The sequence below is a fragment of the Pygocentrus nattereri genome, chromosome 6, assembly GCF_015220715.1.
Source record: "Pygocentrus nattereri isolate fPygNat1 chromosome 6, fPygNat1.pri, whole genome shotgun sequence".
In the NCBI taxonomy this organism is placed as follows: Eukaryota; Metazoa; Chordata; class Actinopteri; order Characiformes; family Serrasalmidae; genus Pygocentrus; species Pygocentrus nattereri.
Genome location: NC_051216.1, coordinates 25920901 through 25935900, shown reverse-complemented (window position 1 = coordinate 25935900; position 15000 = coordinate 25920901). Strand labels below are relative to the sequence as shown.

The following is a 15000-nucleotide window of genomic DNA, read 5'->3' as shown; positions in this document are numbered from 1 at the left end:
ACATTCTGAAGCATTAGAATGTAATAAGCCTGGGATTTTAAGGGATTAATAAAAGTAAACAAGAATAAACATTGTAACAGAAATATAGGAATATCATGACGATATAAAGGGAATAATCAATTAAATGAATACAGTAAAAAAATAAAGTATTAAAAAAAGTATTCAAAATAAAGTGAATAAATATGACACAGCACATGGACAAACCTTTTGATAGTAGGCAGGATTTCCAGTGAGATAAGTCAGATGCACAAACTCCATGTGTAGGGTTCCAAATTCAGCCAGGATGCTGCTACCAGCTGATGCCCAGCCCCAGTTATGGCCTACGCCACTGAGAGACAAAGGAGATTACATTACTAAATATAAAGACTGAGGTATTATGCTCTGCTGTTTACTACAGCAGGATGAAACTTAAGCATGCCACTGTGGAAACTAGAAAGGGGGACTGACTCTGTCATTCAGTACTGCTCTTTTAACTGAGCTTTGCTGTAATCTGACCCATCACTATCTGTAACCTGCTCTCCTAGAAAAAAGCTCTGTCTGCCTCGCTGTGCCTTTTACTCATTCATATTCACGCTACCTTCACGTTTTCCCACTGAGGGATAGTATGTTTGTCTGTGATGCTTGTTTGTGTTTGTAATGACTGGGTGGGCTCCCTCAGGATGAATGAGGATTAATGGAACACAAACCTTCTCTTTTCCTCAGGATTAGATACACCTTGAAGAAGAAAAAAAATCACAGTGGTCTCCTCTATTCCCAATCCATTTTCTCTAAACACCCAATTAATTCACAAAAGCTGTGTCTTCAGCTGTTTGATTCTGCCCTAAAACCCTAATGTACATTTGCAATGCGCTCAATGGATTATTTGTTCAATTTTCATCTCACGCCATTTGAATGAAATTATGTGGACAGTCAAATTAAGCAGGGAAAGAGCAGAGAAGGCCCCGGAAGACTTATTCACATGGGGGCCAACAGGTTTACATTATACATCACTTAAGAAAAAGAAAGCCAGCATGGTGGAATTACCAAGCAAGCTGGAGCAGTGGAGTGGTGGGCAGAGAGAGGAAAGTAAGCAAATGCCTAAAAGGGTTCTTTGGAGTAATTCCATAGTATAATCAATTTTGAATTTGCCAAAGAACCTTTGTGATGTTTATGAAGCGCCTTTGTCAAGTTACGGGCACTATATCGCAAATCTAATTATTTTCTACTTGAACTAAAGCACAACAGCAAAGTTTCTATTAAATATTTATTTAAGTGATATTGTACCTAGAAGATCACTACTCTTACTCAAATACAGGACTTTTGTATATACGCTTTATAGCACATTATCAGTGTTTTATCAGACTCATTGACTTGACAAGTACATCTTATGTTATGCTTATGTTCTTATTACTTTAAATACATAATTTTTGCAAAGATGAAGAACCACTAAATAGTGTGTTTTAGATCATTACAGATTTTCCCTAGAACTCTGTCAAAGTCAAGAAAGATAAGAACTTTTCAGAATAAAGGAGCCTAATGAGAAACCAGCAGAAAAGTAGAGGTGAAAAACTGATGAGGAGCCTAACAAGAGCAGAAAATGTAGTTCACCTCTTGAGGTTGACCATGGCCCAGGGGATGCCTGTGGGGGTGTTGAAGGCAGGAAGCAGCTTCTCGGCCAGCTGGACAGCCTTCACCTTAAAAACCTAGCAGACAGAGAAAAGAACAGTGCAGGAGAAAAATGAGAAAAGGGGGAGGTAAAACACAAAGTGTCTAAAAATGCCTTGGTTAGCCTCAGTTCTCTCATAAGCGAGATGGGGCAACCCCCCCCCCAGCTGAGGAGAAATGTTCTATCCAGTGATCTGGAAGGTCATAAGCCAGGCAGACTCCAGTATCTTTGTTTCACATGGCTAGTGACTAAAATGCAGGCAGCCAGAAATGCAGTCCATCATTTGGTCCAGTCAATATGACGGGAACTGCTTTTTTGCTCTTACCTTTTAGAGCCCATATAATGGACTCCTGACTTTCCAACTTTTTATTTTTTTGATTATTATTTTTATTTTTTTTAATAAAGGAGTTTGAAGTTAAAAGTTCAAAATGCAGCATTTACTACACAGTCCACATGGTCCAAAATAACCTGTTTTGAATTCTGTGATGTTATGAGAATCAACTCCTCATTTTATTCAGCCTAGAGCAGTTTAGTCCTGCCTATTCACACTGAAGTTCTAAAGGGTGTTCCTACCTGGGCTGCTTTTTTGAATGAAGCACACTATCGGACAAGGCTCACTTACAATCATCAGTCTTAAAGGCACAGTAAGAAAAAATATGTTTTTATATATAAAAGCATGCAAATGTTAATGTCAACCTTAAAATAAGAGAAAATAAAAAATAAAAACATATAAAATGTGTAATAAGGGCCTTTAAAGGATGCTGCCAAATGACAGCTATTAGACTATAGCCTGTATTATCAGTGCAGTGTCACTTATTAAGCATTATAATTTGAAATGGTATTCTTTCCTTCCCTCACTGTCAAGAAAAGCACACCATGATAATCATAGAGTGCACATGAATGAGTGTGATGAATTGTAGAGAACATTCTTATGGCTGTTTAAAGCACTTGGCCTCACAGTGACTTCATCATGGATGTAAAACAAGCTGTTCTCCATAATCTGGTACGGGCACATATGCAAACAGCAACAAAATACAACACAACAAACGTTCAAAAAATTGTTCATTATTAATAACAACTTCAATAAATAATAATTTCAACAATCAAAATTGCTTGTTAGCAGTAGGTAATGGCTGTGAAGCAACATTACTTGGAGCATTAATAATAATAATAAAATTCAGCTGAAGTGTGCTGCGTAAACGGAGTATTCTGCAGTGGCTTTAAAATGTCAGGCTAATCGAGTTTAGAACCTGAACTACTCATATTACAATTCCACAAAATCAGTGCTTCTTCACACAAGTGGGCTCCAAGATCTGTGAAAAAATTAAGTGCACAAAAAATAAATAAATAAATACATTTTTAAAATGGTTTCTTTGTTTTGCAAACATTTTACAAAACAAACTTAAGTGTCAGTTGGACTGCATAACTGTGTCTATTTGCTGTGAAACAGCCAGACCCTGTTTGTGTACACAGTCTGAGAGAGCTGCTTCACTGGGAACAATCATTCTCCCAGATGTGTGCATATGAATGTGAATGATGATCATGAAGCTCCAAATTGATTTCTGCAGCATATACAAGGCTGAGTCAAGCTCTGAATGGACTGGAAAATGGTCTTTTCAAGCCGCAGTGGTGTTATCAGAGAAGTAGCACAGGGCATAGACAGGTACCACAGAATGCTAAATGTCTAATTCTAATCTCATCGAAAATCTTTAGGAAGAGCTTTACTTTTAATAGGACATTTAGCTTTTCTTGTCTAGTCAGAAGAATTGTACCATTCTGTTTCTCTTCTGCTAACCTAATAAATGAAGGAACAGCTGCTTGTAAAACAGAGGAGTTGGAGTATCCATAGCGGCACAACTTGGATGATTTGGAACTTTAAAAAGCATCACAAACTGCACAAGATTTGAACATGAGTAAGGCAATACATCACACAATATGTAATTTTACAACTTTGCAGTGCTACTAATGACAAGAACTCGGGTGTATTTCCTGAACTAGGCAGGTAAGTAACTACTCCTATAACATTTCTATTTTTCTATTTTCACCACTGCTTTCGAGAGTACACAGCTTTCCGAAGAGTACCCACCATTTTACTATGTCCCTTGAGACATCTTTAATTTGTGCAAGTCACTGAGCACAAATCCAACATTAAAAGCTAAAGACAAGACCAGAGTGATGCTGGGAAATCACATGTGAAGAACCAGGTCTCAGAGGAAATATCGGTATTGATCAGTGGCAGTTAAACAGCTGCACTCCGTCACTGTCGCTATAGGCATTCTTAGAGGCAGGTTCCCGCTACACCACAGGCTAAGTGCTTTATGGGAAAATTAGAGCTGAACACTCCTACAAAATAATAAATAAATAAATAAATTTAAAAAATGGAGTTACACAGAGAGAACAGCACTAACATGTCAATAACGGTGGCTCTCTGCTCCTATTTGGCCTTTTGAGTGATAAGTGAAGCAACTATAGAGACAAATGGCACAAAAACTCTTTCTTTGAAACAACCTGCATATTCACTAAAGCTGCTGTTTCTATTTCTAGGCTTGGCCTGACAGGCTTTGCATGTGGCCCGTTAAAATGTATTACAGATCACACAAATTGATGCCTAAAGTCCTTTCAAAATGAGGCCAAACATTAAAATGAGAAGGTGAGACAATTTGATGTTAAGGGAAACCAGTAAACAAATTAACTATGAGAAGAAAAAAAAAAAAAAAAAAAAAAGTAGAGCTGAGAGACTTTCAGAATGACAGAGAAAAGACTGGGGGAGGGAGTGATGGGGAAGAGAAAGTGAGTCCAAAAAGAGAGCGAGGAGAGAGTAAGAGAGAGAGAGATTAATGAGCGAGTCTCTATGTATGTGTAATTCCCAGATTGCAGATTTGGTCTCTACAGTTTATCTGAGATCATGAAGAGTGCAGATGATCCTGTTATTACACATATGAGGATATGAGTGAGGGGTATTGCCTACAGCAGGGCCTTGCCCCTGACTGTAAACACACAAACACACACACACACACACACACACACGCACACACACTCTCTCTCTCACTCTCGGAGGAGCCCTTGACCTGCTTCTGCTCTTTTAATGCCGAATGGAAGCATATAAAGCGATTAAGCAGATTGAATGTGTGAAAACGAGGGAATGAGTGTGTGTGCTGGAGGTCCATAAGGACAGGGTTAAAACTGGATTAAATGAGTGTGGCTCTATTATTATTTATCATGTGTTTGTTTATCTACAGCTTCCTGGTGCATTTGGTCTCTGTTTTCATGGAAATTCACAGCCACATTTCGGGGATCTGCCAGTCAAGCAACTGGTTTACTATGAGTTACAATGCATTTACATTGGTCTGGCACCGTAACAGATTGCTCCTCTTCAGGTGGCTGCATATGGTTGATTACCAACTGCAGTGAACATTAGTGATTTTATTAATATTAAACACCCACCAAATCTTTTAGAGCTGTAAATTAATTAGTGTTGGATTAATAACATAATACATTTATAAATAAACACAATTCTTTTTAAATGAATTACTTTTCTTAATACTTTTTTAATCATCAACACATTTTCCTAGTATCACCCTTTGAATCATTAGTTGCACACCAAAGGCAATCTGCTCATGTGTTTTTGCTATAACTCTGTAACTGTAACACTATCCTTCAAATACAGCTTACAACAGGCAAGCTTTCTATTGTTGGCCCACTTGGTAAAACCAGCTACTTCTATGCTGTTCATCATTAAAGCATGTCAAGTCTTAAGTACGCAAGTGATCGATGATGAGAAATCTTGGTCTAAATGACAGATGACCGTGACTACACAATTTATGCATTGCCTTTACTCCAGGCACAAGTGGAAAAAAAACATTTAATTTAGCTGTTAATCCATTTACCCTAACCAGCCTGGGGATTCACAGCCAGCAGTTACAGTCAACATTACTACATTAAATCAAACACTTTTCCTGTAATTTTAACATTTTTAGTGTTCTGCATTGTACACTTGAAATAGGACAGAATGTATTGGCTTGATTTTAGCCACAGAGAACACAAAAAAATGCTTCTTTGTGCCCGTCCATACTTATGAAACTTATGAGATTCTCATAGAATATGATAACATTTTTACAGAAATGGCAATTCATACATGATTAACATAACCTAGGATTATTTCTACAGCTTGTTGTATAAAAGGTAAAATTGACACACTGCACATTTGGACAGGATGTACATCACTGAGACCCACCAGTAAGGTACATTACTACATTTACATTTTACATTTACAGCATTTAGCAGACGCTCTTATCCACAGCTACTTACAAGAAGTGCTTCGTCAATCTAGAGAAAGTATCTTTGCTAGTTACCAATAGCTTAGAGAAAAAGACGGTCCTGAGCTCAGATACTGCTAGAAACAAAATGTCACTGCAGACACCAAGAGAAAAAGAAACAGAGTTGAACGCAGAACTCTGTGCTATTCAATGCAATACAATAACAATAAGATACAATACAATACAATAAACTACAATACACAGTTAAGTACAATAAAATAAGTGCAGCTTATAATTCAGTGCTCATTTAAGTGCAGTGTAAAGAGATGAGTCTTCAGTTACTACTACTCATTTACTCAGTTACTACTAGTCATTACTACTCTTCCTTCCCATATATAACTAACCCCACTGAATAGCACAAAAGTAATAAAATGAGCAATTGAGATTATTTTAAACATTTCACAGCAAAAACATTAATATATGGCCTTTCACATCATGTTTCCTAATTGGAATCAAGGTTCCCTACAGGTAGCTGCAGACACTCAAAAACCACTTGCTTTCTGATTGGGTAAATACACTATACTGCCGAAAGTATTCACTCACCCATTTAAATTATTGAGTTGAGGGGTTCCATTCACTTCCATGTCAACAGGTGTATAAAAACAAACATATAGGCACGCAGACTGCTTTTACATTTGTGAAAGAATGGGTCGCTCTCAGGAGCTCAATGAATTACAGCGTAGTAACATGATAGGATGCCACCTGTGCAATAAGTCCAGTCGTGAAATGTTCACAGTGGTCAGTGGTATTATAGCAAAGTGGAAGCAACTGGGAATGACAGCATCTCAGCCACAAAGTGGTAGGCCACGTAAAATGACAGACCGGGGTGAGCGAATGCTGAGGTGCATAGTGTACAGAGGTCGCCAACTTTCTGCAGAGTTGATCGCTACAGACCTCCAAACTTCATGTGGCCTTCAGATCAGCTCAATAACAGTGCATAGAGAGCTTCATGGAATGGGTTTTCACGGTTGAGCAGCTGCATCCAAGCCTTACATCACCAAGGGCAATGCAAAGCATCAAATTCAGTGGTGTAAAGTGCCACCACTGGACTCTAGAGCAGTGGAGACGTTCTCTGGAATGACGAATCACACTTCTCTATATGGGAATCCAATGGACGAGTCTGGGTTTGGGGGTTGCCAGGAGAACTGTACTTGTCTGACTGCATTGTGCCAAGTGTAAAGTTTGGTGGAGGGGGGATTATGTGGGGTTGTTTGTCAGGAATTGGGCTCAGCCTCTTAGTTCCAATGAAAGGAACTCTTAATACTCCAGCAGACCAAGAGATTTTGGACAATTTCATGCTCCCAACTTTGTGGGAATAGTTTGGGGATGGCCCCTTCCTGTTCCAATATTACTGTGCAAAAGTAATATTGGAGTCCTGACCTCAACCCAACAGAACACCTATGGGATGAATAAGAGCGGAGATTGTGAGCCAGGCCTTCTCGTCCAACATCAGTATCTGACCTCACAAATGCGCATCTGGAAGAATGGTCAAAAATTCCTATAAATACACTCCTAAACCCTGTGGAAAGCCTTCCCAGAAGAGTTAAAGCTGCAAAGGGTGGGCTGACATGATATTAAACCCTATGGATTAAGAATTGGATGTAACTCTAGTTCATATGCGTGTGAAGGCAGACGAGCGAATACTTTTGGCAATATAGTATATGTTGCGTGGGGTGGATTTATTTGCATTAAGTTCAGTTCCACTGTGCTGCTGTGCCAGACCAATGTAAACACAGCGTTAGGCTCCCAGCACTGGGTAAATCTCCAGGGCAGAATGAGCAGACCAGTGAATAACCACAGCTTAAAGTGCAAATACAGCACTTTGTGAAGTAGTTCTGTTTTTCAGTTTTATTTTATCTCAAATCCCCATTAACTTTTTTTATGCTACCTGTCCCTACTAAGCCTGAGGCTGAGGCTCTGGTGTGCCTTTAACAGGATGCGTGTAGGAGAACAATAGACTGAGCACAGTGCTTCACAGCATGATGGCCACCAGACATTCTCTACAACTGTGATAGACCCATAGAGTAGGATGCACAGAGAGAGAGAGGGGGACAGAGAGAGAGAAAAGGAAAGAGATAACTACATCTTTCTGAGCATGCAGGAGGAGAATCCAGCAGAGACAGATGGCTCCCTGGCTTTTTCACCATCAGTCTCATTCTCTCTCTGGCTGCTGCTGACAGGTTGCTGAATGCACAGCTTTGCTAAACTCTGCTCATTATCTAATATCAGTTGACTTTGCTGCCCAGGTCTGCACAGGAAAATACAACACAGTGCTGTCTTTATCAGTCCTCCTCTCTCTCATGCCTTAAAAACAAAAGAAGAGAAGAGGTTTAAAAACAAAGACGGAAAAAAAGAGAGAGAGAGATCATATACGGCAGCTCCATTTGTACCAGAAAGGCCCACTGTGCAGTAAAGCTAAAAAGGCCTAAATACTAATTATGAAATAGATGAGTCACGTCATGCTGTGAATGGACTGTTATGCTGCTTGCGTGGACCTCAAAGTGTAGTGACAGATGAAATAAGATTTTTTTTTTTTTTACCTCAAAGGCTGACAATGTATTTTCTTAACCGTTAGGCTAAAAAATAGCTAACAGGCTAAACTGCTCCTCCATTAACATTCACATTAACATGAACACCAGTGTTTGGCTCTAAACTGAAGCATTTACTGAATAATCACCATAAAACTGCAAAATAAAAATTAAGAATGTGATACTTGAACATCTTATATGCTTCACATGTCAGTAGATGTGCTTAGTATCAAACCCAGTGCAGGGAAACCGCTGAGCTTGCAAGCACAACACAGGAAATTGCATTGAGAAGCTAGAATAAACTATCATGATCATTGCTATGGTAACTGGGTGAATAAACACTACTTTATAGGTGAACATTTCTGCATTAAACAGTGCTATACTACACTATTTCCATTATAATGACAAAAATGGAAAACCTAATGAAATGACTGCAATATACAATGATGGGAGACAAAGTTCTTGCCCTCCTTCAGCAGTTTATAGTTGCTTGACAACAGCAGCATATTCTAAACGAGCTACATTTCTTGGTGGAAGCATTGTTTGCAATTATTTCTCATTATTAAACATTTTTTCATTAGGGGCTTTACACCCCTTACTCTGGAAAAAAATCTAACTAATGCACTGGGTCTCATGGCTTATTGCTTTAATAAGTCATAAACAGTGCACAACTCGGACACACCTACCTTGTTGGTACACTTCGCAGGTATACATTTAGAGATGTACAGGATTAAATCCACAATTTGTGTTAGTCACTCTAGTCTTTCATCAGTGCTCAGGACCACTGATGGTAATGCTTTTTGTTGGCAAACTATTCTCAACTCTACAGTGACACTGAGTTGTGTAAGCAAAATGGTGCATGATACACTCCCTTGCCACTTTAATGATTGCATCACTGCTGTGCTGAGAAAGGTCCACCTACTGATTTGGTCCACCCAATAATATCTGGTCTGTGGTGGACCAATTATTAATGGCAAGTAATTCCAAACTTCTGAATGATAATATACCTTCTTAAACCTTTCCTTTCAGCCTGATGGTCCCAATCAAGTGGGCTCAGTGACACAGCTGACCACATCATCAGAGTTCGACAGCAACGAGGCTGCTCTCATGAGTGCTGTGTCTGAGTACAATAAAGGGGTGCAGTTTCCAAATGGCTGTCAGACCACTCTATTCATTAAGAGCACTCTGCCCAACAGTGGGCTCTTCAGTCAATTAATGATTTAATCTGTTAATTATGGGCTGAGAGCCAAAAGTGCATGGCATGGCTGAGCTGCGCACTGCTGCCTTAAGCCATCATTCATCTTCAGCATGTCACAAGACGCAATTGAGGTACGAAACAAACAGACGAGGAGAGAAGGGAGGAGACCAAAAAAAAAAGAGGAGAAGTGGAACATCAGGGCTGGAAGAGAAAGGAAAAGGAGCAAAAGAGGAGGACATGGCAGCTGAAAGTAAACACCATCGATCATGCTGCTGCAGGTCGGGCTGGAACAGGCTGACAGGCAGCGGAGGGCTACTGGGGTGGAGGGGGCTCTGAGGACAGCCACAATAGCACAAAGCCTTCTCTCCAGCTGCACATGTCCAGTCTATTCTCCATCTTCAGCTTAATTTCCCATCGCTTCCCTTGTTTTTCTTTGTTCAGGCACACCCCTTCATCAGAGCTGCCAACAGCATCTGTCCATTGCACTTTTTATCTTTTGTCTACTGCTCATCTCATCCCTCCAGTTCAGGCTGATTAAAAAACATGGGGAACTCTATGTTGCTATTTGGCATAGAATTTATAATAATAATAATTCTTCATTTTTATATAGCGCTTTATCAAGGACCCAAAGACGCTTAAAATTCAAAGTACATATATAACACACTTAACACAGACAACAAGAGCACAATAATACAAACAAAAAGACAAAGCAGTATATGGGGGGTCACATGAAGGAGCATAGCAGAGTGAGGGCAGGTTATGAGTATGGTGAGGTAGACCAGTTTACATAAGAAATGCTGTGTAATGGCAGGGTCAGACATTGAAGGCATGAGGGAGGTTTATGAACTCCCCTGTACAGGTTAAAGTAACAGACTAACAGGGGGGTGTCAAATTCACAGTTTTTGTATTTTCCCCAAATGTAGCTGCTCAGCCAAAATGACGGGTGTTTGCTTTTTTGTCTTCTGCATAGCAAAAAGCAGTTGTGGCAACCATTCTGAAGCCTATAATTTGTCCATAGGCCCAATTTACACCAAGCATTAACATACAACTTATGGCCAAAAGTATTTGGACACCCCTCCTACTTATTAAGTTCTAGTGTTTGTCACAACCACTGCTAACAGTTGTATAAAATCACGCCGGCAACACGTAATCTCCATAGACAAACACTGGCAGTAGAATCGGTAGTACTGGAGAGCTCAATGACTTTAAATGCAGCACTGTCATAGGAAGACACCTTTGCTATAAGTCAGTTTGCCAAATTTCTGGCCTGCTAGATCTGCCCCGAAACTGTAAATGCAATTTTGTGAAATGGAAGTGTCTAGAAGCAACAATAGCTCAGACCATGAAAACTCAAACAGCAGGGGTGCTGAGTGCTGAAGTGTGTACTGCGTAAAATCACACACACACACACATATATATATACACACATATATATACACACATACATACATATACACACACACACATATATATATATATATATATATACATACATATATACACACACACACACACACATATATATATATATATATACATACATATATACACACACACACACACACACACATATATATATATATATATATATATATATATATAGAGAGAGAGAGAGAGAGAGACAGACAAACAGACAGACAGACAGACAGACAGACAGACAGACAGAGAGAGAGAGAGAGAGAGAGAGAGAGAGAGAGAGAGAGAGAGAGAGAGAGAGAGAGAGAGAGAGAGAGAGAGAGAGAGAGAGAGAGAGAGACAGACAGACAGACAGACAGACAGACAGAGAGAGAGAGAGAGAGAGAGAGAGAGAGAGAGAGAGAGAGAGAGAGAGAGAGAGAGAGAGAGAGAGAGAGAGAGAGAGAGAGAGAGAGAGAGAGAGAGAGAGAGAGAGAGAGAGAGACATGGTTTGAAATGTTTGGTGTGGAGGAATCCAGTGGCCTGCAAAGAGTGCTGACCTTAACCCCATTAAGCATCTTTGGCATGAACTGGAACACTGATTACGTGTAATGTCTTCATTTCCAACAACAGTGCCTGACATTCCAAATGTTCTTCTGACAAATCCCAGAGACCCACTCCAATGTCTTTTAGAAAGCCTTTCCGGAGGAGTGGGGGCTGTTATAGTTGCAAAAGGGGAGTGAGGGAAATTCCATATTAATGTCCATAGTTTTGGAATGGGATATCCAAAAAGCTCTTATAGTTATGATTGTCAGGTGTCCAAATACCTTTGGCCACATAATGCATGTCAGCTGATCTAATCATAAGGGCGCAGTGCTAAGTATAGGTGTGCACAAGGTCCAATGCATCTTGGAGAGACAATGTTATTCTGTCCCTCAGACCACTTTGAAGGTAATCAGGGATGCATATGATGAGACAACTTTTGTAGTATAATCAGTGAAATGTCCCAAAGCATCCTACACAGCAATGACAGGCCGCCTAATTGACTTAATCATCACACCAGAGATGAAGGTAGCTGCACAGTTTTATCCTTCATCTCCTGTCCCGTTTATTTACAAGCTGTGTTAGACGTCGATATGAACTAAACATCTGTAACAGCTTGTACACATACACAAACATGGACTCGAGGGACTTTTTTGTTTTTGTTTTGACAATTATAGCGCAAGACTGACGTTATAGATCTGTGTAATAATAGAATCTCCAGTTCTTCCAGTTATGAATTCTCAACACGTGGTCACTGTAAAAGCATGTGAGACACATGAAAATCCTAGGGGTAAACAAATATACGTATGTCTCACTAACCACTTACAATGACGTGAAACAGATGTTAAAAGCATGGGCGAAGAGGGTCTTAAGCATATCAAGCAGAATCAGAAAGCACCCAGCAGGTCCATTTGAGATTATTTCAATAACAAACAAAGGTTAATGCAATTAGCCCAATGCTATTTTGACGCCTCCTCATGGTAGGAGGAGGAGGCTTGTGCGCATCAGAGAAGCAGGGAGCTTTACAGCCTGGAGTTTTAACTCCTGTCAGGGTCTCCCATGGCAGATACAGTGGTCCTTGAACGTTTGTGAACCCTTTAGAATCTTCTATATTTCTGCATAAATATGACCTAAATCATCATCAGATTTCCACACAAGTCCTAAAAGTAGATAAAGAGAACCCAGTTAAACAAATGACATAAAAATATTATACCTGGCCATTTGTTTATTCAGGAAAATTATCCAATATTACATATTTGTGAGTGGCAAAAGTATGTGAACCTTTGCTTCCAGTATCTGGTCTGATAACTGTTGATCAATCCTGCACACCAGCTTGGAGGAATTTTAGCCCATTCCTCCATACAGAACAGCTTCAACTCTGGGATGTTTGTGGGTTTCCTCACATTAACTGCTCGCTTCAGGTCCTTCCACAACATTTCAATGGGATTAAGGTCAGGACTTTGACTTGGCCATTCCAAAACATTAACTTTATTCTTCTTTAACCATTCTTTGGTAGAACAACTTGTGTGTTTAGGGTTGCTGTCTTGCTGCATGACCCACCTTCTCTTGAGATTCAGTTCATTTACAGATGTCCTGACATTTTCCTTTAGAATTCTCTGATATAATTCCGAATTCATTGTTCCATCAATGATGGCAAGCCGTCCTGGCCCAGATGCAGCAAAACAGGCCCAAACCATGATACTACCACCACCATGTTTCACAAATGGGATAAGGTTCTTATGCAGGGATGAAGTGTTTTCCTTTGTCCAAACAACATTTTTTATTTAAACCAAAAATTTCTATTTTGGTCTCATCCTTCCACAAAACATTCTTCCAATAGCCTTCTGGCTTGTCTACATGATCTTTAGCAAACTTCAGACAAGCAGCAGTGGCTTTCTCCTTGCAACCCTGCCTTGCACATCATTGTTGTTCAGTGTTCTCCTAACGGTGGACTCATGAAGATTAACATTAGCCAATGTGAGAGAGGCCTTCAGTTGCTTAGAAGTTACCCTGAGGTACTTTGTGACCTCGCTGACCATTACATGCCTTGCTCTTGGAGTGATCTTTGTGGGTCGACCACACCTGGGGAGGGAAAAAATGGTCTTCAATTTCCTCCATTTGTACACAATCTGTCTGACTGTGGCTTGGTGGAGTCCAAACTCTTTAGAGATAGTTTTGTAACCTTTTCCAGCCTGATGAGCATCAACAACTCTTTTCCTGAGGTCCTCAGAAATCTCCTTTGTTTGGGTCACGATACACTTCCATAAACATGTGTTGTGAAGAGCAGACTTTGATAGATCGCTGTTCTTTAAATAAAACAGGGTGCCCACTCACACCTGATTGTTATCCCATTGATTGAAAACACCTGACTCCAATTTCACCTTCAAATGAACTGCTAATCCTACAGGTTCACATACATTTGCCACTCACAAATATGTAATATTGGATCATTTTCCTCAATAAAGAATATTGAAAAATATTCTAACAAATTATAATATATTATAACATTATAAAAATATTATAACAAATATTTTTGTGTCATTGAAACTCTGATGATGATTTAGGTCATATTTATGCAGAAATATAGAAACTTCTAAAGGGTTCACAATCTTTCAAGGACCACTGTAGGTCTTGAGCAGCTGATGATAACAGAGGTGAAAGAGCAAAGACAATTTCAACGGTGTGGGAGAAGGTAATGGTAAACCACTCCTGTACCTTGCCAAGATAACCACATAGAGAAGTACAACAACATGATTGTAGATGACCCAAACAGAACACAGACTATTCTGGAGAAACACTATCCAATTGGTCACCAGGAGCAGGAATCGACATGCTGGCCCTTAATAATAATGATGTGAAGAAGAGGAAGCTATCATTACTTGTTAGCTACTGTACATTTGCCTTGAAAATCCAATGTCAAAAGATGCAAATTTAAAATTTAAAAAACACACTTGGAGAGCACACTTTGTAAAGACTACATTTGTTGTAAAGAGAAAATTGCGTTGACAGAAAATTGAGGCAAAAAAAGCAGATTTCTTGCCAAAGTATAGCTTTATTGCAGTAATAGATCCAACATCTCCTGCCACGAACTTGAGGGTAAGAGAATGAATAGTGTTTGTCCATATGCTGTCCTCTTTCATTTTAATCTATGGCCATTTACCTTTTCTCTCCTCCATTCATCTTTCAATGTGTATGACTGCATGCTCAGTTTCTTTTATTAGCTTAATTTCTTTAATCTATTCTTTATCTTTATCCCTTTCTTAATCCAAAGGTATCCTCCTCAGAATGAATTTGCCTCTCTCAGTCAACAGGGAGAGAACCCTCCTCCATCTGCTACTCCATTGAAGCCCAATGCCTGGCAGCAGCTCTTCACCC

General features: G+C 39.6%; 1 protein-coding gene across 2 annotated transcripts in view; it reads right to left on the bottom strand.

Annotated features, from left to right (window-relative positions):
- man1a2 (mannosidase, alpha, class 1A, member 2) overlaps positions 1-15000 on the bottom strand; it is a 145776-nt gene that overhangs the window by 19021 nt on the left and 111755 nt on the right. For both annotated transcript variants that reach the window (XM_017722152.1, XM_017722153.1), the window contains 2 exons: positions 1588-1682; positions 205-328 (listed from right to left, as the gene is read on the bottom strand). In XM_017722152.1, the coding sequence (XP_017577641.1) occupies positions 205-328; positions 1588-1682 (219 nt within the window). The remainder of the gene's footprint in view (positions 1-204; positions 329-1587; positions 1683-15000) is intronic.